General features: G+C 41.7%; 1 protein-coding gene across 1 annotated transcript in view; it reads left to right on the top strand.

Annotated features, from left to right (window-relative positions):
- Positions 1 to 16,489: 16,489 nt before the first annotated feature.
- The window catches only part of PARP8 (poly(ADP-ribose) polymerase family member 8), a 179,539-nt gene continuing 168,873 nt past the window's right edge, over positions 16,490 to 27,155 (top strand). Inside the window, exons 1-3 of the mRNA XM_040496757.1 lie at positions 16,490 to 16,855; positions 16,943 to 17,044; positions 18,007 to 18,061. Coding sequence (XP_040352691.1) covers positions 16,750 to 16,855; positions 16,943 to 17,044; positions 18,007 to 18,061 — 263 coding nt within the window. The 5' untranslated portion in view covers positions 16,490 to 16,749. The remainder of the gene's footprint in view (positions 16,856 to 16,942; positions 17,045 to 18,006; positions 18,062 to 27,155) is intronic.

The raw sequence follows: 27,155 nt of genomic DNA on the forward strand, positions 1-27,155 counted from the left end.
AAATGAGGCTGCTTTCAAATGGATAGTTTTGAATCTCACATGTACTTTTATGCCTCAGTCCAAATTTACATTAAACAATTTCCAGACCCCTATGTTTAGCATATTCTCCTTGTTGGTCTATATATGTATATATTTTGTATGAGATATAAGATATTTATATTTATATTTGTATTTATATTTATATTTAACATGCACATGCACACACACTCCTACATATAGTTTGGAGGGCTTCACATTATACTGTTTTCCCTAAAGAGTGAAAAAAAAGGGACGCCTGGGTGGCTCAGTCAGTTAAGCAACTGACTCTTGATTTTGGCGCAGGTCATGATCTCATGATCATGAGATCAAGCCCCATATTGGGCTGTGTGTTGACAGTACGGAGCCTGCTTGGGATTCTCTCTGTCTCTCTCTCTGTCTGTCCCTCTCTGCTCTCTCTTTCTCTGGAAATAAATAAAAAAATATTTTGCATTCTGGATGAATTAATATCTTCATGATTTTGTTTATTTTTTTCATAATTTTGTTTGTTTATGGCTTAGAATAATAGAAATTTATTTTCTGATAGTTCTGGAGGACAGAAGTCTGATATCAAGATGTGAGCATGGCCATACCCCCTCTGAAACCCATGGGGGAAAATCCTCATGTCTTTCACCTTCTGGTGTTTGCTGGTGATCCTTTAAGTTCCTTAACTAAAGATACTCCACTCTCATCTCTGGCCCTGTCATCACATGGCCTTCTTCTCCCTTTATGGGTCTGTGTCTTCACATGATCATCTTCTATCATTTTAAATGCTACTTTGAAACAAACAAATGCTTTCCCTTAAATCTGGTCAACTACAAGATATAAAAATATATTCGAGATGCAATTTGTTTCTCAGGATCCTGTACAGAAACTTAAAAGGCCCCTATATTTCAGAATGTACCTAACATGGGTAATTGCACACACACACAATGGTCTACAATTATCGACCAACCGACACAGAGGACAACAGGGTGTTACTGAGAGATGGTAGCACCCGTGTTTGCATTAGCTTCTACTAGTTCTTTCTTCTGTATCTGACATGTTTCATGTCACTGTTACTTAGCTACTGAGCTAATGTGCTTATACCTATAAGGGGTCTCATGTGAGCCTGTAAATAATTAAAGACGCATTAGCTCCCTGGAGGGCCCACATGCCTCCCTGAATAAGCCAAGATACCTAGGGACCTAATCATGCAATTTCCCTAAACCACCTAGCTTTGAGGAAGAAGTCACATCACTCAGCAGTGAGTATAATAATTATTCACAGCAGTTTGCCTGGTGCGATATAACATTCAATTTACAGAATTAAAGGTAATGCAATTCAAAAGAAAAATAGCTGGTTTTAAAAAACGAATAGCCACATCAACTACTAGAAGTGTCTTTGGGTCAGAGCCTCTATATTAGGGTTTCGGAAGGCTTATATTTTTAATTAATATCCTATTCGGCTTGGTAAAATTTCCATTGAGCTTTCCCAAGACAAAACAAATCGGAAATTGATCTTTGATTGTAAGCCAAAAAGCAAAGAGCCAAAGAATTGAGACAAATTTTGAAGAAAGCGATTTATCAGAACTAATCATCTCAAAAGGATAAAGAGTAATCAGACAACAAAGAACCAAATATAGTACAAAAACCCTATGACATACACTGGGAAAAAAATGATTAAACTTTTTCAAGAGGAAACGTTTAACCTTCCAGAGAAGAGAATTAGCAGTTTTGACTGTAAAAGAGACAAATAAAATAACAAAGAATTACTGAAGTCTGTAAGATGAAGCTCTAAATGTTCTCAAAAAGAAATCGGATGCTAAAGGGTAAGGTTTAGTTAGTAAGAACAGGCAATAGAGGAATAGTATCTTCTAAGTTGGGAGAGAAAATAATTGTCAACCTAGAGTTTGACAACCGAGTAAACCATCATTAGATCGATAGGAATTAAAGATATTACCAAATGTATATAGAGAGATTTAATCACAAATGTCAATATAATTTGACTGTTGAAATGTAGTAAATGGACACCTGATAAGCTTCTTGGGAATTAGTTCAAAGCTCTTCAAAGCTGATGTTGCGTGTCCTCCTTGAACACGTGGAGCTTTGCACTTGATGTAGAAGTGATTCTGTTTCGTCTCCAAAGAAATCTCTGCAACTTCACTCCCCCAAGTGTAAGTGTAAGAAGTGAAGGGTTTTATTTTTGGTCTCTGTTCCCTGCTTATGAATATGCATATTCGCGTTACACTCGGGCTTCTCTTTTAGTTACTTAATTCCAGAGACCATCTCTTTCAAAAAATCATTATAGTCTCACCATCCATGTAAACTTGTGCTAGTTAACTTGGTTAGCTGTACTGACTGTGTGATAGTTATTTGGTTGACACCTTTCTTTATAAAATATATTATATATTATATATATTATATTATATTATATTATATTATATTATATTATATTTAGATGGGGAGCCCTAGCTACTCAAACTAAGAGAATATTTTCTTTGGTAGTTTCTGAACACTTAGACACAATGACTGTTAACTCCTCCTTCAGCAAACAAACCAGCCAAAATAAAAGTATTCATAAATGTAATTTAAAAAATATTTTAAGGCTTACTTATTTTCGAGAGAAAGGGACAGAGTGCAAGCAGGGGAGGGGCAGAGAGGGAGGGAGACACAGAATCCCAAGCAGGCTCCAGACTCTGAGCTGTCAGCACAGAGCCCGACTCAGGACTCGAACCCGCGAACCATGAGATCATGACCTGAGCCAGTCAGTCGCCCAACTGACTGAGCCATCCAGGCACCCCCATAAATATAACTATTCTAATCATACTTTCAGATGGTAAATGGGATAGCCCATGAAGGGCAAATAATATTCCGGGGGGGGGGGGGGGGAAATGATTATTTCTTAAAAACTGGTGCTGAGAAAGAGAAATGTGTGGTGTGGGGAATGTGAGAAAAGCCTGAGTGTAGATAAATCTTACATTTATAGAACAAGAATTCCTGATTGTGGAATGAGTAGGGCATCATGAGATGCTCTTTTTCCTCACTCAGTGTCTGGCACACCACAGTAACTTCTTACAAAAAGTTAAAGTTACATTGTATGACAAGACAGAGCCCGTCGAAGAAACTGGACTTTCTGGATGGGCGTGAGACAGTGTGGATCTGAAAGCCGTAGGGAAGGGAAAAGGAGATTCCAGGTGCTGCAGAAGGCTTGTGGTGCCTTTCCAGGAAAGCTGGGTTGGCGTTAAGATAAGGAAGAAGAAGGGATTTTGAGTGGGGGAAACAACAGAGAGCAGGATTTCTTCATCACAGACGGGGTAGAGGGGCCTCTGAGAAAACCTGTCGGAGAAAGAAGAGTTGCTGTGGAGGAAGGATGTGGGAAGAAAACTCAGTGAGTCACGAAGAAACGATAGCATGCAGGAGGGCGGAGGCTTTGATCGGTTAAGGCTGCGGGGAAAGGAAGGGTGTGAAACTTGGTGGAACTTGTTGGCTGCATGTTTTCCAAAATAGTTAATTCCAGCAATCCCTTGGTCTTTGCCAGCTGAGGAAATAGCAGACTAGTGGATGGAAGACCTTTCTGGAAGAAAAAAGCTCAGTGCTGTCTTTTAAAAGCTAGTACAGAAAAACAGTAATTATGAGGTCTTGCCACGTCCATTAGTTTATTAAACATACATCTCTATCTATCTACCTCTCTATCTCTATTACCATTATTTCATTTTACTTTTTTTTCTCTCCTTCCCACCCAACCCTTTCGAGTACTTTCTAGACCTCTGTGTGCTCCTTGCTGCTGGGGAGGGACGTGAAAAGATAAAGCAGAGAAAAACGTTTTCCTGGCTTTGGTTTCCTAAGTCAGAAGCACTCGGGGTAGTTTCCTGCTAGAGAAGGATTCTGGATGGAGAGGATTCTGGACTTAACAAGATGTTTAGAGACAGAGCAGAACTTACCCCAACGTCTCGTTAAAACAAAAACAAAACCCAAAATACTTTGGGTTCAAACTGGAAGAAAGAGAAGGGAAGATAATGAAAGTGGAAAGAAGTGTTAAGACCTAAAAAGAGAGATGGGGCATCTGGGTGGCTCAGTTAGTGAAGCGCCCGACTTCAGCTCAGCTCATGGTCTTGCCGTTTGTGAGTGTGAGCCCTGCATCAGGCTCTATGCCAACAGCTGGAGCCTGCTTCCGATTCTGTGTCTCCCTCTCACTCTGGCCATCCCCACTCGCATTCTGCCTCTGTCTCAAAAATAAATTAAAAAAAAAAAAACCTAAAAAGAGAGAGCCATTCCTGTAGAGTCACCCTGATGGGAAAGAGGAATGTTACAGCAAAGACCTGCAAAGGGGCAGAGGGGTCGCTGGGGACCCAGGAAGTGGAAGCTGAGCCGGCAGACTCGGCCTTCACTTGCATTAGCAGACTAGTTGCCTAAGGACAGTTGGCTGAACTTACCCCTCTGTGACCCCTGGTGCAGAGTCCACCCTTTGGTAGTGTTGTGCCTGAGATCACCGGTGACCCCTATCAGTACCCACGAGGTGGATAATCACATCTCTACGATGCCACTGGATGGAGGGTGTGGAAGGTATGGAAGGGAAAGTCTTCTTCCTGAACCCTGGTAAGACACACCTCGATGACAGAGCCTATCTACCGAATTCAGGTAAACAATATCTAGATGCATCCCTAGAAAATTGGGTTTTCCTGGAGAAGTTTGTTTTAAAAAGAAACATTTTCTTTTAGTATTGAGAAAAATAAAGTAAAATAAAGACCCCCACTTATTGACGTGTAGCAATGTTTGCTTTTCCCCTTTTTTTGTTGTTGTTAGTTTCGAAACTCCCTCTGAGAAACAAGTGATTGTTTCAAAACCTGTAATTTGAAACGAGGCTAAATTTGTTCCCTTAAAAATAAAACAACATGTTTTGAAATCATGCCAATAAGCTATGTTATTAAAAAGTGTTTAAATAAGGCAGAAATATTCATAATACCACCATTCAGAAATAATCGCTCGTAACATTTTTCTGTGATTTCCAGGCACACTATGAAACATAACCATTCAGATTTAAAGAATCTGACTTCAAAAGTTTGCTTTCAAACTGTCCCTTCAACTTATAGGGAATGAGCTGAGCATGACGAAATGGGAGCCACCAGGAAGGCATGAAGGCATTTTTGTATGTTTAAAATTGGTGATTGTTGGATTAGGTTTTGTTTTCAAGAAACCTGTCATTGTCTAGGTCATCCCAGCAATGGCCTGGTGGAGTGTTTGCCTCATTTTTATTGATTTATTTTGTCTTTATTGTTTCGGTCAGTCAACAATTAACACAATAATGCTGAGTAACAAAGGCACTCCAGACTCTGTGGTTTAAATTTTTTTTTTTAATGTTTGTTTATTTTTGAGACAGAGAGAGACAGAGCATGAACGGGGGAGGGTCAGAGAGAGAGGGAGACACAAAATCTGAAGCAGGCTCCAGGCTCTGAGCTGTCAGCACAGAGCCCAACGCGGGGCTCGAACTCACAGACCATGAGATCATGACCTGAGCTGAAGTCAGACGCTTAACCGACTGAGCCACCCAGGCACCCCAAGACCCTGTGGTTTAAAACAAAAATCATTTGTTCTCATTCATGTGTCTGTGCCCGATCTAGGCTGGGGTAGACTGGGCTTAGCTCCAAATGGCAAGATGAATCCATGTTTCTTACATGTTTCTTATCCTTCTGGGAACCAGCAGAGTATCTAGGTTTATCTTCTCATGGTGATGGCAGAAGTGTAAGAGAGCAAGTCCAAACACTAGCACATTTCCAGCTCCTGCTGGTTTCATACCTATGAACAACCTATTAACCAACACATGTCAGTAGACAAGTCCAAAGGCAAAGGCAGCAAAGTACATGTACTCCACTTGGCAGGAAGCCAAAGAGAGTCACCCATCCAACACAATAAGTAGACCTCTCTCCTGCAGATTAGAGGGCAGAAGGGCTTTTGAGTAAAAAATGGAATCTATCCTGTTAGATTTCAATACAAACATTGGAAATCATAAGCTCGCTTTGTTAATTCTTGAAGTAATTGTATACTATTAATGTGAATGATACTTACATTTTGATTTACTCAAATTTGCCCAGGACAACTTTTTCACGGATGACTTAATTTCATAAGACAGAAGAAGAAAAATCCATTTTTAGGATTTATTCTTACTAGGTTGTTCTGTGACCACTTTTCCATGATGGTAACTAGTGATAGCAATGCTAATTCTAATCCCTGGTTCTGTTATAAACTTTCTTTGTAAACTATAAGAATTTTAAACAGGTAGAGCAATCATTTTAAACACACAGTATTTCCCACATGGGGCAGTAGAAAGGCCAGAGACCCCAAGGGAAGAGAAGGTCAGATTCAGGGAACTAAGACTCTGTGGACTGATTTCAGGGATGAGAAGCTAGGGGAAAAGGAAGAAGGCACTTTGCTGTGATGTCAAGAAAGAAATTTGCAAAAGTCTGTCCACTGAGAACACCTCATGCTTTCATTATAGCAAAATCATAAATAAATAACAACCAAGTAACTTTGAAAGGGGAGTACTCCAATGTACTTCCTCATTTCATCCAGCTTGCACGTGCGATGCCACCCTTTTATAAGTGTCTATCTCAAGGGGGGAAAAAAAGAGAGAGGGAGGCAAACCATAAGAGGCTCTTAACTATACAGAACGAACTGATGGTTGCTGGAGGGGCGGTGGGTGGGAGATGGGCATTAAAGAGGCACTTGTTGGGATGAGCACTGGCTGTTGTATGTAAGTGAGGAACCACTAAATTCTACTCCTACACCAATATTACCCTATCTGTTAAATAACTAGAATTTAAATAAAAATTTGGAAAGAAAAAACAAAGCGTCCATCTCAACCACCCCAAAAGAAAACTTTTTCCTTCCAATCTCTGTATGTGTATATGTATCTGTGTGTGTCTTTCTTCAATAAACTTTCCTTTCTCTGCATATTCCTAGATTTCAAAGAAATGCAAAAACCCACTTAGGTCAAGTCTCTACCATTAGACAAGACCACACCTGAAATAATCTAGACAGAAAAGACAAATACAACTAGAGTTGGCAACCTTTTTTATTGGAAGCTTGCCGATGTCAACACTTCAGGAGGCTGATGTGCCAGGAGGCAGGAGGAAACAGACTTGTATTCTGTGGGGCATATGAGCAACTGTAATAGATGTGAAGTGGGGCTGCTGTTGGGGCCACACCCGGTCCTGATGGAATCAAGTTTAGGTTGGGCCTGGCCTAGTTCTAGGCTAAGCAATTGGCTGAGACTGATTTGATAGGACAGGGAATAACTTCCCTAGAACTGCACGCACTCAATACAGGGTGACTGTTTATGTCACCCTCTGCCAGTTTTGCCATGCAAAACCGCTGTGGAAGGGCTCTCGCCAGCAGATATCGAGCAAGTCATGTCATGTGCTTTCCTTTTCGAAGGAAAGTGTCTAAGATTTCAGTGTTTAAGATTTCTGATTTCCGTGGTAAATACCCCCCACTATGACTTGTTTCAAGCTACCGATAAGTCACTGCTTATGGAGTGAGGAAGAGATGTGTACGATGGGTCTTGCAAGCTTCTGCGAACCAACTCAGCACATCACGGGCTCCAGGACTTCCCACTGCCTAGAAGGTCCCGTTTCACTTTCTTTACTCCTATTTAGTCAGTATTCGGCATCATTGGTGCCTACAAATGTTTTCCCCTGCTTCAATCTGAGTTATATGCCCTCTGTCTGTGTTTCTATTTTGCATCATGGAAGTGCACCGCCCTTCTTCCCTTTAGTGAGTATTCAGTGAGTGTTTTCTGTGTTTTACATATTAGCTTAAGTAGAAGAGAAACACTGTTGAACACAGCAAATTACGCTCTGAGCACATTTGTTCATCCTCTCAAAAAAGGAAGATGAACAGTAGGTGTGCTAAGTACTATTACTGGGGTAAGCACAGAGGAGGGGGCACTGACTTAGTGAATAAAATGAGAAGAAATCCAAATGGTGAAGAAGAAAATAATCCATTTCTTGATATAATTCAACCCCGAAAGATGAGTGAACACTACAGATCCATCTAGAGAAATGCAGCGAACTGACGCAGTAGGTGATTTTTTTATCAGACTAGCAAGAGATCTTAAGTGACACTGCCTTCATTCCTCCCCAAGTGCTGTCCCTGAACATGGAATCAGTATTTGACCTGGCCTAACATATCATAGTACATCATCCACTTAGCAACAAAAGATAGACCCTTGATCCAAGCTGGGAAGGTAATTATATTGTTTTTATTATGAGGTTAATATGTAGGTCCTGGAGGGAAGAAGTGATCCTTCCTCCACTGGGTTTACTATGCTGCTATGTTATAGATTTGAGATTACCATAGGGCCATTTTCCTTGTTATTGGAAAGTAAGAAAATGACAAGCAGAAATGGAAATGGAAAGAGAGAAAATTCAAGTTGAGTCCCCAGTTTGATTCCCTAAGTCACTAACTAGTTCTTCTGGTTCTTGTTTTGGTCTGGTAAGCGAACCAAGCACCTTTTCCAGTTATTTGAGCCAACAAACCAAATCCTGCCTTTGCTAGTTTGAGTTGGAGTTCTCTTATACCATCAATAGTGACCTTGGATGTGATCTCAAAGAGGCAAGACTGGATTATAGCAATGGAAGTACCAGAAATGTACTTCCACAAGTTTGAAGCACTTGAGGAGAACTTAAAAGATCAGGGCATAAATAAAACATTTGGGAATAACAAGAAGAGTATGGGGCTTCCCCAGACTGTCCCATTCAATATTAGCAGCACGGGGGCACCTGGGTGGCTCAGTGGATTAAGCGTCTGACTTCGGCTCCGGTCATGATCTCGCAGTTTCTAAGTCCAAATTCCACATCAGGGTCTGTGCTGACAACTCAGAGCCTGGAGCCTGCTTCACATTCTGTGTCTCTTTCTCTCTCTGCCCTTCCCCAGATCACACTCTGTCTCTCTCTCTCTCAGAAATAAACATTAAAAAAAAAAAAAATAAAAATATTAACAGCATGTTCCCTTTAGTGAAGAGCAAAAGAAATGGAGGAATTGGGGATGGGACTTACCTCCAAAGTGGGACTCAGAAGCAACAGAGAGAGCCATGTGGTCCCTAACACAGCAAATAAGCAATGTTCTCTCAGTTCGGAGAGGCTGTGAGAGACAGGGCTTCTAGCATTGTTCTGAGTGGTCCACCGGCCAAGGAGCAGACTGGCTTCCCACGCATACCTTAACACAATGTAAGCTCTTTTAGACTTCAGTACAATCCCAGGAGAACTGGAGTAGAATTCACAAAAACTAAAGATAAATTTTTTGTCTGCTAGACATGATAGGACTAGAAATAGAACTCTATTTAAGCAATCAAAAGTAAAATATAGCTCCTCCTCCTCTTCCTTTCCTCTTCCATCACTACAATCTCTGCTTCCATGGTCACATTGCTTCCTCCTCTTCCATCTACGCGTCTCTCTAATCTCCTCTGCCTCTTGCTCGTAAGGACATTTGTGAAGGCATTTGGAGCCCAAGAATCTAGGATAAATCTCTTCATCCCCAAATCCTTAACTTAATCACATATATAAAGAGCCTTTTTCCTTAGAAGGTATTATTTACAGGTCCCAGAGATTTGGACCTCATACCTTGAAGGCCAGTAGTTGACTTGCCTATCACACTCAATGATTTGGAGGTAATGGAGCATCAGGTTGGCAGATTTCTCTTAAATATTTCAGGCAAAAAAAAGTTATTTGTTCTCTACTTCCAATTTTTTATAACTTTATTTCAGAACAAAGAAATATGGATCTTGAACAGTTGAAAGTAAAGGAAGAGAAATGTTCCTCCAGGGAAGCACTTGTTCTAGAATTCCTCCATCCTCTTCTACTACCTCAAATCTGTGCGGGTTTCAATTGCCACCAGGCATGAGGGGTTACAAATATGAGGAAGAGGAAGACCCCACACAGAGACTTATAACTTACTTATAACAAATGCATCCCAACAATACAATAGAAATTACTAGGTAAATTGGGGAAACAAAGGAGGAATTAGTCAATTGTATATGGAAGTTAGGGAGAACATTTTTGAAAAGTGGCTCCTTAAGAGTGATTAATTCTTACTAAGCAAATTCTTTATTTTTCTTTGCATGTGCTTATCTCATCCTTTTCTTCAATCATAAAGAGACAGGAGCCATTATTCTTCTCAGTTTTTAGATGAGAAAACTGAGAGTTTAAGTAATAACAAATTGTGGTTATGTACCTTGTCCAAATTTACATCGCTAGTAAGTTGGAGTGTCAGAGTTTGATCCGAACTCTTCTACTTCAAAATCTACTTCAATCATCACAAGCCTTTCCTGGGATGAGTGTTAAAAATGCTTCACAACTGATACCACAAAGAAAAAAATGAATGCATATAGTGGAAGTTTTTACCTGACTTGAAACAGATAAATTATTGAAATTACATGAAACACAATTCACTGCCAAGAAACCAACCAATCAACAAAAACTCCACATGGTTAGCCAGCTAAAACTCTTTGGAAATTCCATATATCCTTCTTAGTTAGGTACATTACAAGCTCAAATTAGTTGGAGAGAAACCTATTTAAATTGATTTAATCCACTTTCCACAAATTTACTTGAATCTGGAACAATTTGGAGGGAAATATCATTATATAATATGAAATTAATATCCAGTGGCACACTCTTACAGAAATGCTTCTCTTTTGTGGAGATAGCATGACATATTCAAGATCATAACAAAAAGAAAATCAATTAATCAATGCATATGTACTGAGTTTCACCAGTATATACTCAGCACTGTGCCAAAGGTTATTTAGGAGCAGTGGAAACATAGAGTAACTGGGCAATCAAATATTCAAGAAACTTAAAACAACAACAATAAAACAGAGTAATTAAGATTTCATGTCAATTGAACAATTATTCATTACACTACTTCCTTTGCATCCTATTAAAATAATTTCCATCAAAAGTTCTTCTGAAGTTACTAAGATGAGTAAAACCAGTTCCTGCCTTCAGGGAACTTAGAGTCTAGAAATGGGGAATTCAGGGAAGAAGAAATATTAGTGAATTGGTGAAGTTAGGAAAGATATTTTTTGAGGAAGTAGTTTTGATCTGAAGGAGTTAGCTTTAATTTTTTTTGTAATGTTTATTTATTTTTGAGAGAGAGAGAGAGAGAGAGGGAGCATGAGCAGGGGAGGGACAGAGAGAAAGGGAGATACAGAATCCCAAGCAGGCTCTAGGCTCTGAGCTGTCAGTTACAGAGCCTGACTCTGGCTCGAACTCATGAACTGTGAGATCCTGACCTGAGCCGAAGTGGGACGTTTGACTGACTGAGCCACCCAGGCACCCTTGAAAGAGTTAGCTTTAAGTTTTGTTTGTTTGTTTGTTTGTTTGTTTGTTTGTTTTTTAGAGAGAGAATCCCAAGCAGGCTTCATGCTCATCGTGAAGCCCAATGAGAGGCTGGATCCCATCACCCTAGGATCATGACCTGAGCCAAAATCAAGAGTCTGATGCTCAACTGAGTGAGTCACCCAGGTGCCCCTAAATTGTTTATTATTTTTAATAAATAAAAATTTAAAGTTTCTGTCTGACTAAAGCATATCTATGGCAGAAAAGTGATTGCTATCTGGCATATATAAAGGTCTCCTATAAATCAATAATAAAAAGCCAGAAAACTCAATAAGAAAATAGAGAAAGGCTATGACAGTCATACTCAATTATACTTGTACACTCAAAAGACTATACCATTTACCAACAAACACTTGAAAAGATGCCCAATATCACTAATAATCAGGGAAATGCCAACAAAATAAGATGAATATTTTTCATCCTCCCTGCTAAAAAAGATAAAGATTTGTAGTACCTATTACTGGGAATGATGCAAGAATTAGTAATCTCAAAAACAGTTGGTGGAATATAAAATAAGGTTATTTTGAGAGTAATTTGTTTATACCTATCAAATTTTTAAATTGTCAGTTCCCTGTGATCCAGTCAGTCCACTTATACCAATATATTCCAAAGAAACTGCTGAAATTGTGCATAAAGATACACATTTATTGCAAATTGTTTTAATCAGAAAACATTTTGAAAAACCTATCATGACTGCAGAGGCATGGTTAAAGTATATTATGGCCTGTCGGTACAATAAAATTCTGTACGGTAGCTGAGAGAAATGAGCTAGATCTCTTTGCACTGACATAGAAAGTTCTCCAAGACAGTGGAAAATCAAGTTGCAAAACAACACATATTATGTGGTTCCTTTTAAATTAAGATGTATATGTATAAGCCGATGAACATATATATGTGGATATATAAATGCAAGAATGAAAAGATTCTCTTGTAACTATTAATACTAATTATCTTTGGGATCAGGAGTGGATTTAGGGGTTTAGCTATGTAGGAATTTTCAAATTTTACTCTCTGTATTAATATATGCTTAAGTAGTTTGCACTGAGAATATATCCATGCAGTATTTACGCCCTTTTAAAAATAAACCAAGGGATAGGTATACAACAAAGTAGAACGAATAAGTGTGAGTACAAGCTGAGAAGTGGGAGTTTGTTTTAATGGGATGATGAGACATCTAATTTAATGAGGGCCAAGGATGCTTCTATGGTAGAAACGGGAATTAAAGTTTATGGAGAGACAAATGGGATGAAATTAAAGAGAAGTCTGGAACTAGAAAGAGCAGTTCAGGTTTTCTGTTACAGCTTTGGTGTTAGTTAAGTGTCTTAAAGTTGCTAGAAAGGGCTATCAAATCTCAACGAAACCAACACGATGCTCCATTTGACCTTAGGTTAGGCGATATGGTAAAGACCAAATTGAGACAAATTCCACATCAAACTACCTAAAATTCACTTCCATTTTGTCGAGTTTATTCAAGGGTGACTTTGTTTTGCTCATACTTTGATTGCTAGACCTACCAAATGAGGTTAGGGTAGCAGGATCAGTTTCTCCCAAAGCAATACTGCAGAAAGAATTGCCCAAATCCACTTTATTTAGGAAAGGCCAGTTGGGCCTAGCAGGCATTTTGAATTTTATGGATTTCTGTCCATTACAGAGCCACTGCAAGAAGGTCTTATAAATCGTAGGAAAGAATTTTGAGATCCCAGTGACTTCCCATTTCTCTCCTATAAAATCCCACTTCCTCCCGTTGGCTTAAAGGCTCTTGGTGATGTCTTCCCATCGCGATCCCTCACGCTCTCTCTCTCCCTTTTTCACTCTCATTCTACCTCAAAAGCAAATTATCACAGTGCAGTTTCCAGGGCTGACCAAGGCTGCTTTGCGTCCCCAGGGGCATTTGCTACTGATGACACCATCATGCATTTGGGAAAGGGGGCTGTTCTCTTGCTAATTCTGCCTCCCAACCTCTTTTCTTAATTCCTAAGAAATAACAGAGGTCAGGCTTTGACTTTTCTTCAGATGTAACTGAGGACTGGGATTCCTTTGGGAAAGGAAGTTCAATGCAGGAAAGGGAAAGATAACTGCCACTAGTAGAGGCTATTTTGAGAGCCTGTAGGCTCCAGGCCTGTTTCAGAATCCATTAAAGGGCTTCTTGTTGGCTTAACTCCTGGCCTGCTGCCACTGGTGAGGCCAGTTTACTCTGAAGTGAGACTTCTGAACGTTTATTTTTCTCAAAGTTCAGCTCAACTGCTGAACGTTTTGGAGAAAGGAAAAAGTTAATTGCAGTCTATGTCCCTGCTTCGAGAAGTTAATCAACTCCTTTGTGCCTCAGTTTCCTCTTTTGTAAAATGTGAAGAATTATGGGGCGCCTGGGTGGCGCAGTCGGTTAAGCGTCCGACTTCAGCCAGGTCACGATCTCGCGGTCCGTGAGTTCGAGCCCCGCGTCGCGCTCTGGGCTGATGGCTCAGAGCCTGGAGCCTGTTTCTGATTCTGTGTCTCCCTCTCTCTCTGCCCCTCCCCCGTTCATGCTCTGTCTCTCTCTGTCCCAAAAAAATAAATAAACGTTAAAAAAAAAAAAATAAAATGTGAAGAATTATAGGAATAGCTACCATCTAGGAGTATTGTGAATATTAAATGAGTTAATCTATGTAGAGCATATAGAGCAATGTCAGGCTGTTCTCATAACCTCTGGTTATGAGACTTATTAGTTACTAGGTCACAACCATTGAACTTAATGCTACATTTCCATTGCCTTATGCTTCTGGGTCTTCTAGTATAGGTGAAAAATTTACATTTTTCCTCTAATAAATTTTGTTTTTTGGCTTGGGATTGTTTTTCTAACCTGGTGGGACTTTTCTGACTAGACCCAATCATCCAACGTATTGATTATTATCTTGAATTTACTATAGCACACTACCAGAGTTCTCTCTCATTGTGAATGATTTTTATTTATTAACAAACTGATTAAGGGCCCTATTATGTGATGTGTTCCTGAATGCATGTGAGTATGTGTGTGCACACAGGAGTGGTTAAAGCAGGGATATAACCTCCTCATCTCAAACATGCATATAGTTTTTAATCACTGTAAAATAAGCTAAATTTTAAATGAGAGTCTGAGATGAGGTCAGGTAAATGAGATATTGGCTGTGGGCAGAGTCTGAAATAATTATGCTATAAAGATCTAGTATGGAACACTGATGCTTTGCATGGTTTTTATTAGAGAAACTTCTCTTGCAAAAATGCATGCCACGAAAGAAAGGTTTTTTGTTTTTTTTTTTAATCTTAGCCCTTAACATTTAAAAATATTTAAATATATCACACCTTAAGGGCATGAACAGAGTGAGGTCAGTTTTGTTTAACAAAAACAGGGCAGCCTGTGAGGCTTGAAAAGAAAATCAAATATAGGACAAATCATAAGAAGCCCTATTTTTTGAAGGGAGTAGTAAACCAGGAAGTGATCCTGACAAAAAAAAATCAGGTAGGTTTAAGACTATTTCAAATTTATTTGTAGTAAGGGTTTTCCTTGGAGAATGCGAGCTTCGTGGATAAAGAGTTAACCATCAAATAAATTTGGGGGAGTTGATAGATCTTAAGCTTTGTAGAGAAGTGAGAGCACAGAATGATAGGGGGAAGTACAAGTGATACCCTGTGGAAGAGAAGGAAGTGCTTTTGGTAGCCAAGGGGCCTACACGCCCAGAAGAACATGAACCTGCCCTGCCCTACCCTGCCCTACGCAGGAAGTTTCAGGACAGGTCTGAGCAGAAAATGTACTGCATTGTGACTTTGACATCAAAGATGGCAGTGGTCCTGAGTGCAGAGGAACATTTCCTCTTATAATTCATGATGAATGTGATGTGTTCTAGGCTGTCTGACAAATCATTTCATGTTTTCTTCTCTGCAGGATAAAGGATTTGCAACACTGGAACATATGATTTCTCACTGCATTTGTCTCTGGAATCTTAAGGTTCTGTCAGGGGTGATAGCGATTTCTAATTCTCCTAAACATCATGTTGCCGCTTAATCAGAATCCAAATTGGACTGATTAAGGGTCTGAGGCAGTTTGTCAACTCCTGCATACTTATGCTGATAAGGAAGTTGGCTAAGATTGTGTTACACGGAAAGAAAAGAGGCTGCAAGGCACCACCATTCATGCATTCAACCAACACTTAGGCCTGCCTCCTGTATTTCAGGCACTGCACCAGGCCCTGGGAATGCAGAACCAGCTGAGACATGGTCTGCTCAGGGAAGCCTTCTCTCTGGAGGACAAAACAACAAGAAAAGTGCCATTGGAGGCTCCTCCTAGGGCATGTGGCAATATAGAGGCAGGACGGCTACATCAGCCCTGCCGTGTCCTTAGGTAGAACAGGGAGTAAGGATCAGAGCAGTATCTCACTTCTAAACCAGACAACAAGATCGTAGGAGCTTTCCCCTGACCGGCAAAGGAGTGGCTTTTTAAAACAAGCCAGATATCCATCTTCTAGGGAGACCCTGGCACGTGCTCGTTGCCTCTGCCAATTTTTTGTGGACGGAAATCCCTAGGAGGGAAGAGCTGGTGAGTGTTTGGAAGTAGAGGAAGTCCCTCGAAAGGGGCTGCATTTCCTAAAGGGTGTCCCAAAGGGGCTGGACTATTTCCATCTAGGAGAAAAAGACTCCGGCAGGGAGGGCACGGGAAGGTGTATGTCTGGAGGCGTGTCAAGGCTTTTTCCATCTTGCCTGATGGGGCAAGAAGGAAAGATTTGTTCGTTTTATTTATTTCTTTTCGATTTTTAAAGATTTTTCTTTTCCCTTTCCCCTCCCTCCCAGCCACTCCGGTTTGGGTTTTCCATATGACTCATAATCCCTTCCGAAAGTGGAGTCGAATTCATAAAAGTGGTGGAAGGGGGGGCAGGCTGGGAGCCCCGGGGAGTCTTCACTACCTACATTCCCACTCAGCCCCCGGCGCGAGCGACGGCCGGGGCGGGGACGCCCAGCCTGCGCCGGGGATGGCGGATACTATTCACACCCCGGCGGCCGGGACCCGGTGACTGGGCGCGGGAGGGTCTGCAGCGGGCGGCGCTGCAGCAGCAGCCTCGGCACGGCCGCCGCCGCCCGCGGGCGCGAGTGTGCGCGGGTGTGGAAGGCCGGCGTGCGGGCCGCGAGGGGTGTGCGCGCGTGAGACGGAGCGGGGCTCGCCCCTCGCCGGCGCCCGCCGCCCCGCCGGTGATCGCTCTCCGGCCGTCTCCAGCACCTTCGGCCCCCCACGGCCGTTGGTCCGGGCGGGGGAGGGAGAAAGTGAGACTCGGTGTCATCACCATCCATTGTCAGGAGGGGAGGAAATTGGAATCCAGCAGTGGCGAGCAGCAGCTGGGCGGTCACATCTGGGAATGCAAAGCCGACCTCCCCCTCCTCCTCCTCCTCCACCACCTCCTCCTCTCTCACCCAGGATCACTTCCGAAACCACTTCGCCTTCAGCCCCTGCCTCGGCCAGAGGTTTCATTTTTAACTGAATATTTGCGAAAGCTGGAAGCGTGCGAGGGGGGTGGGGTGGGGTGGAAATAGCGGCTGCTTCTTTTCCAGGGATTTATTTAATGGGGATGTGTTCAAGGCAAGAGCGAATTCAGAAGGATATCGACGTCGTGATCCAGAAGTCCAGAGCCGAGAAGGACTGCCTGTTTGCAGGTGAGTTCTCGCCTTTCCGGAGGCTCCGACCCAGAGCCAGCTTCCCTTGCCCGCCCGCCGCCCCCCTTCCCAGTTTTCTGACCGCGACGTGTGTGGCTCGGGCTGGGGGTGGGTTGCACGTCCCCGTTCCGGGGTTCATTTGGCAACAGCTGCTGCAGCGGGAGCGGGAGCCAAAAGGGGGAGGGGGCGCCAGCCTCTCCCCCCCTCCCCCCCCCCCCCCCCCCCCCCCCCAGTCTGGGGCGGCCACCAGCTCTGGGGGCAGAACCACCATGGCCCGAGCCGGGGTCTAGCCGGAGGGGCCGTGCGTGGTCTTTTCAGCCCCTTGTGGATGCCCGGAGCGTCCCAGCCCGCCTCCGGGCTTTCGGCAGCGGCGGCCGAGCCGGGAGGGGAGGACCCGCGGGTTTGCGCAATGGGCTGAGCGGCGGCGGCCGGGAATGGAGCCCGCTGCGCTGCGCTACGCTGCGCTGGCTGGCTGCGCCCGGCGCCGAGGCCCCCGGGGGGCAGCGCTGGCCGGGTCTCCCCGCCTTCAGCTCCAGCTAGTCTCCACCGACTGGCAGCGCGTTGCCCCGGAAAGAGAAGGGACTCCCGTGGTTTCCGAGGCGCCCTGCTCCCCTGCCTGGGGGTCGCCTTTCGTCCATTTTGCTCCCCCGGGAGAGGGAGCGGATTTTTGCTTTCTCAGCCGCGAGCTCCGCGGGGGCAGCTTCCGGCCGCCCCTACCGGGAAATTCCCGCCGTTGCCAGGCACCCGGCACTTGTTGCGGGGGGCGGCCTCCCGCGGCACCTGGCCCGGGGTGCGCAGCATCCCCTTCGGCGTGGGGCGGAGAGGGGACCGCTCGGCTCTCCTGCCCACGCCTGCCGCCCCGCCAGGCCTTCCCTTGGCTCCACTAAATAGGGGGCCCAAGTCCTGACCGGGGTTAATAACCCAGTTAAGGGGTAGCTTTTAACAGGACTTTTCCGTTTCAGATTTCAGATACTCAGACTCCACCTTTACTTTCACCTACGTTGGCGGCCCCAAAAGGTATTTGTGTGTATAGAGTTGCTTCATTTCCTGTTCACAGGCTTGTGTTTCCTTTGTTCTTAGCATGTTCCTTGTTTGGGTATTTTTTTTTTTTTCTTGTTGCTGTCCTTTAGCCACATCCCGAACTTGAGGTCCCTCCGTTTTGAATAACAGAGGGGAAATAAATATGCCTGATTCAAGTGTGTCTAAGATCACGCCACAGGCAATGAGCAGAACTCTTGCACTGTTCATGTTCTGCTGTAGTAGCTTCTTGAGACGTTTGGGGGTTGATGGAGTTAAGCGGGTGCAGAACCGGAATACTAGGTATGAAGTGAAATACATAAAAGATGAAAGATGTCACAAAGTAGTTCGATCACAAATAATAATTTTCCTGGTGAGGTGGGGCTGCATGTTTCCATATTTTCTGAAGGTTGACATAAATATTCAGTCTCCCAATTCTCCATACCTTTTTTTTTTAAGGAGTGGTATTTTGTTTTTCACATTTAGTTTTGGAAAGAATTTGGAAGTTCTGTGTAGCTGGAGTGTATCACTTCTCTCTCGAGGGGGAGGTAGGACAGATGCCTATATTAGTACTAGATTGTTAACAGTGTGAGAGAAGTCCAATTCCAATTTTGTATTTAGGAAGTAGAGTTACAATGAAAGGTAGCCATTAAAATATGACTTGCTGCCTTCACTTGTTAAGTTAGGATTTTCTGGGACACAGGTTGAAAAAAGCAGTGGCCACATGTGAGAACTGTCAGAGATTTAGCCTTGCTGTTAGGACATGACACGCAGTATCATTTGATCACATTCCAAAATATCGCTTAGCTAATGGAAATGTTTATGAACATACAAATTGCAAAAGAAGCTTTCCTCTGTAAATACATTTTTTTAAGGTTGGAATTAATGTGAATCTTTAAAATGCTTAGGATCTGTGCTGAAGTCTAGATATCAAAAAAGCTTTAATTAAGACGGTTATCACATTTCCCATATGTACAGCCTAAGCCTCAGGATTGGTGTATTGATTTGATTAACTAGTTGAAAATATAACACATATAACATGTGTACTTACTGCGAGAGAATGAAATTACCATACTTCTTAATTTATTGGGGTGCTGTCATCTTTGTAATTATGAATAAAAAGAATAACCGAGAGGAGATTCAGCTGAATTAATGCTGCTCCTGCACTGACTGTCCCAAGGAGGTTGGTGTATATCCTTTTGGATTATTTTAGCAGTTAAAATACGCCGTGTGGCCCGTTGAACACATTCTCTCCCATTCTCTCCCAGATATCTATTCAGGTAGATATCTACTTGAGTAGTCAGTTTCACAGTTAGGTTGTTCACCCAGTGAGAGGTGCGGCCTGGGGAATGCTGTGGGTCGGTTTTTCAAATAACTAGCTTATTTTCAGTAAGATACTTGAGTTCTTTTGGGCTCAGTTTACTTATCTGTACAATGAGGGAGTGAGCCAGACACTTAATCTCTAAGATCTGTTAGATGCTGCAGTAAGATTCTTTATCAGCAAATTATTGAACTGGTGTTAACACAGCAAGAGGTGGAAAAGGTATGAATGCCTCCAGGAGCAAAGCCAGGGGGGTTGGGATGAATAATTAACTAATTAAGATAACATCAGTTTTCACTGTAGGCAACCAGTACCACGGTTGCTCTTCAAGTAAGAGAGGTTTCCTTTTCTATGTAATCCTATTAAGGGATAGTATTTTCTTCTGTCTCTGATTTAAATACCTGGGACTTGTGTCTGTATTGCAGAACATACCGTCTGTTAAAGAAGAAAAATAACTCTTTGGGACTGTTGGTGTGATTGCTTTGTCTCCCAGAAAGCTTGTTCTCCAAAACAATATATAAAAGGTTGCTTTAGTATAATAATCATAATCCCTTTCGTGATAATCCTTTATGGATTTATAGCTAATGGCAAAGAAGACATTTTTTTCCTGAAGAGAAAAAAATGCATTGTTTTCATTAACTACATTAGAATCTGATACTATGTATTTCTCATTGTGGCATGTCAGTTGGGCATTTAAAATTTTTTAAATCTCGCTGTTTTGATTTAAAGTGTTTATCAACTTCTGATATTCCATTAAGAGTGTCCTTTCAGGTAAGCTAGACTTACTTCACCATGAAAGGAGGTGGGAATCTTGAGGAGAGATAGTACATGATTATCTTGAATTCTTTAGCTATCACTTTCTCTAAACCTTTGAGGACATATTTAAAGAATAATTTTCAGTTCAGGTTGTAGATAAATTAAGCCATTGTCTCTGTGTCACACATTCTAAGAACAAGTTACACTTTGTTCTAAAGGCAAAGGTTGACCTTACATGCTACTATTCAAATAAAGAAATAATATTGAGAATTTTTGTTACATGTGTATGTTTTATGTTTCTGTGGATAAGAGGAAATGCCCAGAGGCAGCTGTGTCTGGGCTGGCCAGTGGCCTAGTGAATTGGCCTTTCGTGTGGAGGTTGAAGTGCCCGTTAACATTTGCCATTCTGTTGCGTCGGTCGACTTTTGGTGAGAAATGAGGGAGAGCCGATGGTCAGCTGGGAGACCGAGTTCAGTTAGTTTTGCCTCATGGGAAGGTACAAGGAATTCTTCTTCTCACTTTCAGATGTACAAACTGAGGCTTAGAGAGTTTAAGACACATGCTGAGATGTACTCAGTTTGGTGAAGAAGCTACGGAGTAAACCCTGTTCTGCCCCACCAAAACCTGCGCTACAGTAGGTTTCTCAGCCTCCTTGACCATGGGGACACTTTAACATTGAAAGACTCTGTGGATACTTATTTGCGAGTGATAGTTTTAGTGTCACTTCATTGAGAAATAATGAGAAAGGAGGTGTTAAATGTTACGAATTTGGTTATTAGTCCCATCTTCAAGTGCTTGAAAACATATGGTATGTATGCAGCCTAGATCACTTTATTCTAGCAATGCTCCTTGTAACACCTCTGATTCCCGGGTTCCTTAGAGTAACTTTACAGCCGTCAGTGGTTCAGGGCCTGCCATGGGCACCTTCTCGGCACTGCTGCTGGTTTCAGGGGTGTGCCAGCGTCTGGCCTCAACTCTAGACAGTTTGGAAGTTTATGCAAAAGTCATTCCTTCCCCATACTTGTCATGCTTCTGGTCTCCTGCCTCCTCCTTTCTCCCTTATCGATGGACAGTAAAATCCTTAAGACCCACAAAGGTTTGGGGTTCTTCTGGTCCTTCATCTCACATGCCATCAGTCACGCAGTTAGTGGTGGGAGACACAGAAAGGGTAAAGTGGGTAGTGACAGCTACTAGAGATGGGAGAGCAGGCTGGGTCAAGAAAGACAAGGATTGGGCAAGGGAGCCCGATGGGCCTGGCCGGGGACCCTGGGGGGTTCCCTGATTGTGAGCTTCCAGCAAGGAAAGTATTGTGAGGATACAACTGAGATTTTAAAAATACACAAATAGTGTTGATAGTAAAAAAAAAAAAAAAAAAATTGAAAAGAAGAGATAAGCCAACAAAAAACAAAAAGAAACACGATTTTTCCATCTTCTATTAAAGTATTAGAGTTTATTCTTTCAGAAGTTTTTATGTCTGTATTCATATAAAGTATACACATCCAGATTGTATTATGCTCTTTTGAGACCTCACTGTTTTTTTCACCCAAGAACGTAACAATGTCTTCCTTTTAGAAAGGATATGAGAATACAGAAATGTTTGTTAAACGGAGTTTTCTAATCAAGGAGTATGACTGCAGGACAAGAAATCTAATGTTAGAAATTACTAATGAGTTAGAAACTTAGTATCTGGAAGAATGTGCAGAGTGTATATACATATATATAGTGTATATATGTATACATATACCCATATACCTTTTATTGTAGGGACAGACACTTTTTCACGTGGTCATTGGTAGAGTGGCATCTTTGGAAGTGTGTCCCGCCCCCCGCCCCATCTTTTAGGATGTAACATGTAAATGTTTTAGAACATCACGTGTTAACACTAACAATAGTGTCAGCAATCCCTCCAATCACATGCTACCTCTTCTGTCTCCTGTGCCTTTGCACGTGCTGCAGAACACCCGTCTACACCCTGTCTTCCCGCCCCTTCCCCGCATTCATTGTTGGATCTTTGCTAAGCCACATTCCCCTCTGAGGAGCCTTTCCTGGCATCCCCTTGCCTGTCCCTGTATTATTCTTTTAGTTTTTTTGTTTTAATATTTATTTATTTATTTATTTATTTATTTATTTATTTTGAGAGAGAGAGAGTGTGTGTGTACATGAACAGGGGAGGGACAGAGAGAGAGGAGGGACAGAATCTTCAGCAAGTTCTGCGCTGTCAGAGCAGAGCCCGACATGGGACTCGATTTCATGAACAGTGAGATCATGACCTGAGCCGAAGTCAAGAGATGGGTGCTTAACTGACTGAGCCACCCAGGTGCCCCACTGCTGGATACTTCTAAAACCATGATGTCACATTGGGTTGTTAGCATCTGAGTTTACTTGATCGTCTGTCTGACCTTGAGCCTCTGGGAGGTAGGTACTGTCCTATTCACTGCATTTTTCCCTTGCCCCTAGCTCACTGCTTAGTACACTATGTTTTCTGAATAAGTAGCTATTGAATCAATCATTATAGGAATGCTAAAAGGTCTTTTGGCAGGTGGGGAGCAATTTCCTAACTAAATGACTAGGTGTAGAGATGATCACATACTTCAAAAAGCCCCAAATCTGGTAATGTCACTTGCAGTGGACTCTCTTAAGAATCCAAAAGTTGCCTTGCCAAGTTATAAGCCCTGTGGCATGCTCAAATGCTTTCAGGGGACAGGAAGATAATGCAGTGGCTTAACATTTGAAGAGAGTTATGAAGACTATGGCACACTGGAGAGTTTGGACTCTTAAAAGTATTTAATTTCAGTTTAAAAAATCAATAGCACTTTGGTGATTAAGCAAATTTTCTGGGGGCCCTAAATCACCTGGGCTCCCAGTGTTGAATTTCTTACTCATGGGATGTCATGGAGAGAGACAAGCTACTTGATTGCAAAAGTGCATTTGTTTTGACTTTCTTAGAAAGGAGGAGTGTACAAAGGTGTACAGGAATGGGGACATCGGGAGGCTGGCAAAGTAGAAAAAGATCATCTGAAAAAGATTAATCAATTTTCATTGTGAAAGAATTACATACTCACTCTAGAAATCTTGAAATACACAATTATTTTGAAACTATCAAGTGCTCCTTAAGATGTGATAAGGGAAAGAATGATCATTTTTTAAAATCAGAAATTACCGCATTCCTCTTGGCAATGGGGACTTGCTTCCCATAATCTTATACTGTATCAGTTGCTGTTTTTTATAGTGTGTTCCTTGGAGCCCTGAGAACAGACATTGGAAATTGGGGTGCCTGGTGGAAGGGAGTGCAAAGGAAGCCGAGTGAGGGAATGAGATCTGGGCTCTCTCATCCCTTTGTAGACTATAGCTGCTTTGGCTCTTTTCTGTGTACATTTTTTTTGAAAAAAAGTTTCATTGTTAAATGAATTTCAAAACCACTGACCTAAAATAGCCACCAATTTTTAACACGAATTTAACTTCATTGAAACTTACATACTAAAATATTTAAACCCCGTTTACTTCACGGGTCAAGATGATACTCTTAATCATCTTTTTGGTCACAGTCTCTGCTATGCCTTTTGCCTACTGTACATCCTATGTTTGCAACAAAGACGAGTAGGTATTTTGTCAGCTATTTTACATTTTATAGCTAAAGAAACTTAGGCTTAGGCCATTTAAATAGCCTACAGTCTGGGGTGCCTGGGTGGTGCAGTCGGTTAAGCGTCCGACTTCAGCCAGGTCACGATCTCGCGGTCCATGAGTTCGAGCCCCGCGTCGGGCTCTGGGCTGACAGCTCAGAGCCTGGAGCCTGTTTCGGATTCTGTGTCTCCCTCTCTCTCTGCCCCTCCCCCGTTCATGCTCTGTCTCTCTCTGTCCCAAAAATAAATAAATGTTGAAAAAAAATTAAAAAAAAAATAAATAAATAGCCTACAGTTAGTATGAAGCAGAGTAGGGATATATTTCAGTGTAAGTCAATGTTTATGTAAGGTTGAGGGGCATTGGTTGAATTGGCATGACTAGGATAGTTGGGAATGTTTGAGGTTGGGGAAGGATTGCTTAGTGGGATGTCAGCCAGGGGCAGTACTGAACATTCCACTGGTTGGCAAGGGAAGTGCCCGAGCCCAGCGCTGAGCATTAACAGTGAGAAAATTATGTACATTGGCTGTGGAATCCTTACACAAATATTGGGCTGATCCGTTTAAATTCCCCATCATTTCTCTCAGCAGCATTTTGAAAAATACATATAAGTGAAAATTTATCAGTCCTAAAAATATTTTGTAATTCTCTGCACAGATTTGCTGTTGGATAGATTGTGCTGTAGTTGATAAATCTTGCTTTAAGACAGCTGCCACTGACTTAGTGTGGAATTGTAAAGTTATTGGCGTGTAATCTTTCTTTTTCATTCTCTAAATTTTTGAAATCTTATTTTCCATGTACCCTCAGGAAACGCTAATAAGAAATAGGTTTTTATTAACAAAATAAGGCTTGTCATTCCTATTTTATTGTGACATAATTTAGGTTTTCTGTTCCGTTGTCTCACTTAAATGGTGGACACTCAACCCAGCCTATCAGAACAACTCGTGATTTCCTTGTTAAAAGAAGCTTCCCTTCCCAGCCTTTCCCTGATATCACATCATTTGAACCTCAGGTCTCATGTGTCTCACCTCCCTCTTCATTTCTTTCCACTTCATATGCTCCTCTGCTGACTCTTCCTTTGAAATCACTGTGGGCATCTTCATCCTTCCCAGGGTCCACATTTGGTCCTGGCCGTGATCACCTTGACTTACGTCAGTCACTTTAACCCAGTGTTTAAAAATTCTAGATTAACAGCCCCTCACCCATCCAGTTCATTGATACCTGAACTCTTTTAAGTATGAATTTAACTGTAGCATTTTTTCTGCATGGAAGCCTTCAAATGTGACCACAGTTTTCTCCATATCAAATTTAAGCCCCCATTCTTGGCTTTCTAGGGCAACCTTCTTCTCCAGTCGTATGCATTTCTTAGGCTTCCACTGTTTGTTTATTGACCTGGTCTCTTCATTCAACAGCAGGTTGTATTTAGTGCATTAAGCATGCACAGCTGTTGAAGGTTTATTGATTGATAGATTCTGTGTCACAAAATACGCTTGCTTTGGATATCATGTTCATGATTTTTATTATCACCAATGCCAGTTCATTTAATCTTTTCTTTGACCACAGGTGGCATCTCTGTGAAAATATATGACGAATTTATGGTCAAGAAGGGGATAGAGTAAGATCATGAGTAGGACAAACAGAATAAGACAAAGTGAGATCTGAGGAGGATGGGATGAGAATATGAATAGTTCTGGGTAGTTCTCGGTTCATTACAGAGTAATGGCAACAACAAGTTTTGGGTGTAGTTCATTTGCATATCAGTGACATCCCAGTTTATGGCTGACACCTTCTTGGTATTAATGGTGGTGGGAGGGGGAGGGATGCCAAAGCAGAATGTTAAATTTAAAAGGGAATCATCCACTTAAACCTTTGTGCAGTCAGATCAATTTTCTCTGTATAGGAAGTAGCAGAAAGCTAGCTGCTAACAGACTTTCCCCAAGAGGGTTTCTTTTTGAACATTTTGAAATGTAGATGGGAAAGATCTTACTCATGGCCTGCAAGTGTCCTTAGGATTTGTCATCCAACTCAGAAGTGCTGTAGTTATTTGGGTTTTCATCATTGTTTTGTTTAAAAAACAAGTATAGGTTGTTATTCCAGGAATCCAAGAATCACTTATAGAATATTTACTGTACACAAAGTGTAGATTGGAGCCAGAGACTCCATGTAACTACTTTACATTTGTTAGGCTTTCGCAGCTATGAAGAAAAAAGTTCAGACAGAATTGGAAAACAACAAAAATGCTGTTAAGGACAGAGCTGTGTCAAAGAGAGAATGTAAGTCAAAGAAAAAAAGTCACAAAAAATCAATATTCTGTTTAAAGACTAGAATTCTGGTTCCCAGCAGAGTGCCTAGAATACAATAAATATTTCCTATTATTTCATTAAAAAAAAATATTATTTATTTTGAGGGGAGGGGAGAGACAGAAAGAAAGGGAGTGAAAGAATCCCAAGCAGATCTGAGCCGTCAGCACAGAGCCCGACGTGGGGCTTGATCCCACGAACTATGAGGTCATGACCTGAGCTGAAATCAAGAGTCAGACGCTTAACCAACTGAGCCACCCAGGTGCCCCTTTCCTACTACTTCTTAAACGACAGTCATATTTTTCTTACATTATGTGATAACATTCCCAAACTGTTTAATTAGGTGTTAGGTGTATGGCCAAATATGTCTGGGAAATGCTGAGATAAACAATATTAAACCTTTCTAATGGCTGGCATTTTAGAGCTTTTTATATATTACTGTACATTATGCATATGCAAGAGGTGAATGAAGTATTCAGGCTTTCTCAGACTTATTTGAGCACAGATCTGGAACGTCTTGAGAGAGTTGTTTTGTGGAAAACACTTTGGCAAACTCTGAGTCTTAGTCATTAAGAATAGTTTTTGAGTAAACAGCAGTATAGTAGAAATAGAAATTGCCGATTCACCTTGAGCCCTGAAGAATTTATTTTCGGTGATTTTTATAAAACTTGCTTTATGACCAGGAAAGTTTTGGTTAAAGGCATTTGGCATTTCGTGCCACTCACTGTTTTGTATGAGGGTTTATTTCTCTGTGTCTGTCACTTTGTCCTCAGTCGTGTTGAATCCATTTATGAGGGCTTTCAACTATTCTTCTTCACAGCCTTAAAGCCAGCAGGACCCAGTCTGGTGCAGGATTAGAAGTCAGCCTCATAAGGAAGTGTTTGAGATAAATAATGATTTTTGTGTAGCAGAAGTACTCATTATGTCCTCTTGAATTCTGCCGCTTTGACTGCAGTAAGGCTTCTTAGTGAGCAGTCTTTGGTGGAGTATATACTTTTGGAGAAACTCATGGTAAGGGAAATCTGGAATTTATCTAAATGTTTCTTTCTTTCTTTCTTTCTTTCTTTCTTTCTTTCTTTCTTTCTTTCTTTCTTTCTTT

Source organism: Herpailurus yagouaroundi, unplaced genomic scaffold (assembly GCF_014898765.1).
Source record: "Herpailurus yagouaroundi ecotype Mexico unplaced genomic scaffold, PumYag 29, whole genome shotgun sequence".
NCBI lineage: Eukaryota > Metazoa > Chordata > Mammalia > Carnivora > Felidae > Herpailurus > Herpailurus yagouaroundi.